We start from the raw sequence: 2,304 nt of genomic DNA on the forward strand, positions 1-2,304 counted from the left end.
AAGAAGTAATTTATAATCTAACTAAAAGGTATTCAGAAAGCATTTCTAATCAAATTATAAACGGAGTGTTCCAAAACAAAAAGAAAAAAAATCAAATTATAAGCGGTATTTTTTATACAATTTTATGTCTAAATTATTTATAAACGGAGTGTTCCAAAACAAAAAGAAAAAAAATCAAATTATAAACGGTATTTTTTATACAATTTTATGTCTAAATTATTGATGCCTTCGGGTATTGAGAGAAAATCAAGTTAGTTGCATAACAGAAAAGATCCTTATTTTTCTGTGTTTATTCACCTTCTTTTCTCTTTTTTCTCACATTATCTCTTTGTACATTCTAGTTGTTTTCTTCTGCATTCACTTTTGTCTGTTTAACCTTTTTTATTATCTCTTTGTACATTCTAGTTGTTTTCTTCTGCATTCACTTTTGTATGCTTAACCTTTTTCCTTTGGTTCGGTACTTAAACCCTAATTAAGTTTATCTATTTATTTATTTATTTTAAGTCGTTTCTCTTCACTCTAAAAACACATGGACGACGAGAGCCAAACAGGTAACTTGAGGAGAAGAGCTCGACAGGTCAACGGGGAAGACGTCGACCGGCCAACGAATAGACGTCGTCAAAATGAACTTCAAACCGACGGCGTACAAGCTGGTGATCACGTCGAACCCCTTCCCCTTGAACTAAGCTTGGGCTCAACATCACACTCCTCTCAGATCCCGCCTATGACCACGTCGTCGCTTCCTCTAGCACCACCATCACCTTTTGCTCTTCCTCTGACGGCGTCGTCGCTTCCTCTAGCACCAGCATCGCCTTTTGCTCCGCCTATGACGACGTGGCAGACACCTGGTTCTATAGCGCAGTACTTTGCTTCGTCACAGTCTCATTATATGACGTATCCGCCCTATTTGAGCAATTCTATCTACCAGATAAGACCGTCAACACCGATGCAGCCACCGTTCGGACAGTCGTTTAACGTCTTCCCATCGTCATCTTTCACCTCTCCGACAAGACCAGTCATGAGACCAGCAGCTTCCGGGGCTGTGTCACGTCGTAGCTACAGATCGCAGTCCAGCGTTAACCGTAAAGACGATACGATCCCGCCGCCGTTTCCATGGGCGACGAATAAACGAGGGTGGATACAAAGCTTAGAGAATCTCGCGTCGAAACAGATCACCACCATCACCGGAGAGGTGCAATGCAAACACTGCGAGAAAGTGTATCAGGTGAGTTACAACCTGAGGGAGAAGTTCTCGGAGGTTGAGAATATTTTCGTAATGGGCAAATGGATTATGAGAGAACGTGCTCCTGCGATATGGACAAATCCAGAACCGGCGAGATGCGATCTCTGTGGCCGTGACAAGGCGGTGAAGCCGGTGATAGCTGAACGGAAGTGTCAGATTAATTGGTTGTTTTTGCTTTTGGGACAAACGTTAGGTTTTTGTACGTTGGAGCAGCTCAAGAATTTTTGTAAGCATTCAAAGAGTCACCGGACCGGAGCTAAGAACCGTGTGCTTTATTTGACGTACCTTGGTCTTTGCAAGATGCTCGAGCCTAACCGTGAGCTCTTTCAACGTGAAACCGCTAGGCGGTGAGTAAGATCGTTTGAAGATCTTATCAAACAAAAAAAGATCGTTTGAAGATATTTGCTAGGGGTTTTAGATGATTTGGATGGTTGCATTTAGGTGGGTTTTATTTGAATAATTGGGGTGAAAAAAATGCATATGTTCTTCTAATCCCTTTTGTCGTTTCTTGGTGGTGTGTTTATTTGGACTTTGACTTAATATCTTATTAATATATAAAGTCTAAAATTGCATGGATTACGTTTGAAATTTTGACTTATCTCAAAATTTTAAAATTAAAATAGCGCTTTTTGTATGTGATTTGAATTAGAAGAAGATATTCAGAAATCGGAACCTTTTCAAATCGATCCAAGTCTAACGACTTTTCCGTTATAGATCGCAAGTTAATCTAACTTCGGGATAAATCTAACTTTCAAAAGTTTATTCAGAGAATCACAAGTATCATATAACTTCGGGATAAATCTAACTTTCAAAAGTTTATTCAGAGAATCACACGATAATATATTTTATTAAATAAATTTGTGAAAAATCTATAATTATCAAGCAAGTATCATCCCATTGATTCTTGCATATCACATCTTTTTTTGCTAAATTAATTGTAAATGCCATATCACATCTATCTTATAAAAACAAGAACATTGTTTCAAACTTCAAAGTAACATTGTCACTCGGTGTAATTTATAGAAAAATATAATGTTACTATTTTACATCATTTAAATAAA

At 37.9% G+C, this 2,304-nt stretch overlaps 1 protein-coding gene across 1 annotated transcript; it reads left to right on the forward strand.

Moving 5' to 3' along the window:
- The first annotated feature begins 529 nt into the window (after nt 1-529).
- LOC106308457 lies at nt 530-1,748 on the forward strand. The gene has a single exon (XM_013745621.1). It carries the CDS (start codon nt 530-532, stop codon nt 1,592-1,594), a length of 1,065 nt encoding a protein of 354 aa, XP_013601075.1. The 3' UTR covers nt 1,595-1,748.
- The last annotated feature ends 556 nt before the right edge of the window (nt 1,749-2,304 follow it).

Source organism: Brassica oleracea, chromosome C8, assembly GCF_000695525.1.
Source record: "Brassica oleracea var. oleracea cultivar TO1000 chromosome C8, BOL, whole genome shotgun sequence".
NCBI lineage: Eukaryota > Viridiplantae > Streptophyta > Magnoliopsida > Brassicales > Brassicaceae > Brassica > Brassica oleracea.

Coding starts and splice junctions, on each gene's coding strand:
- LOC106308457 (XM_013745621.1), top strand. CDS start 530: ATGGACGACGAGAGCCAAACAGGTAACTTGAGGAGAAGAGCTCGACAG.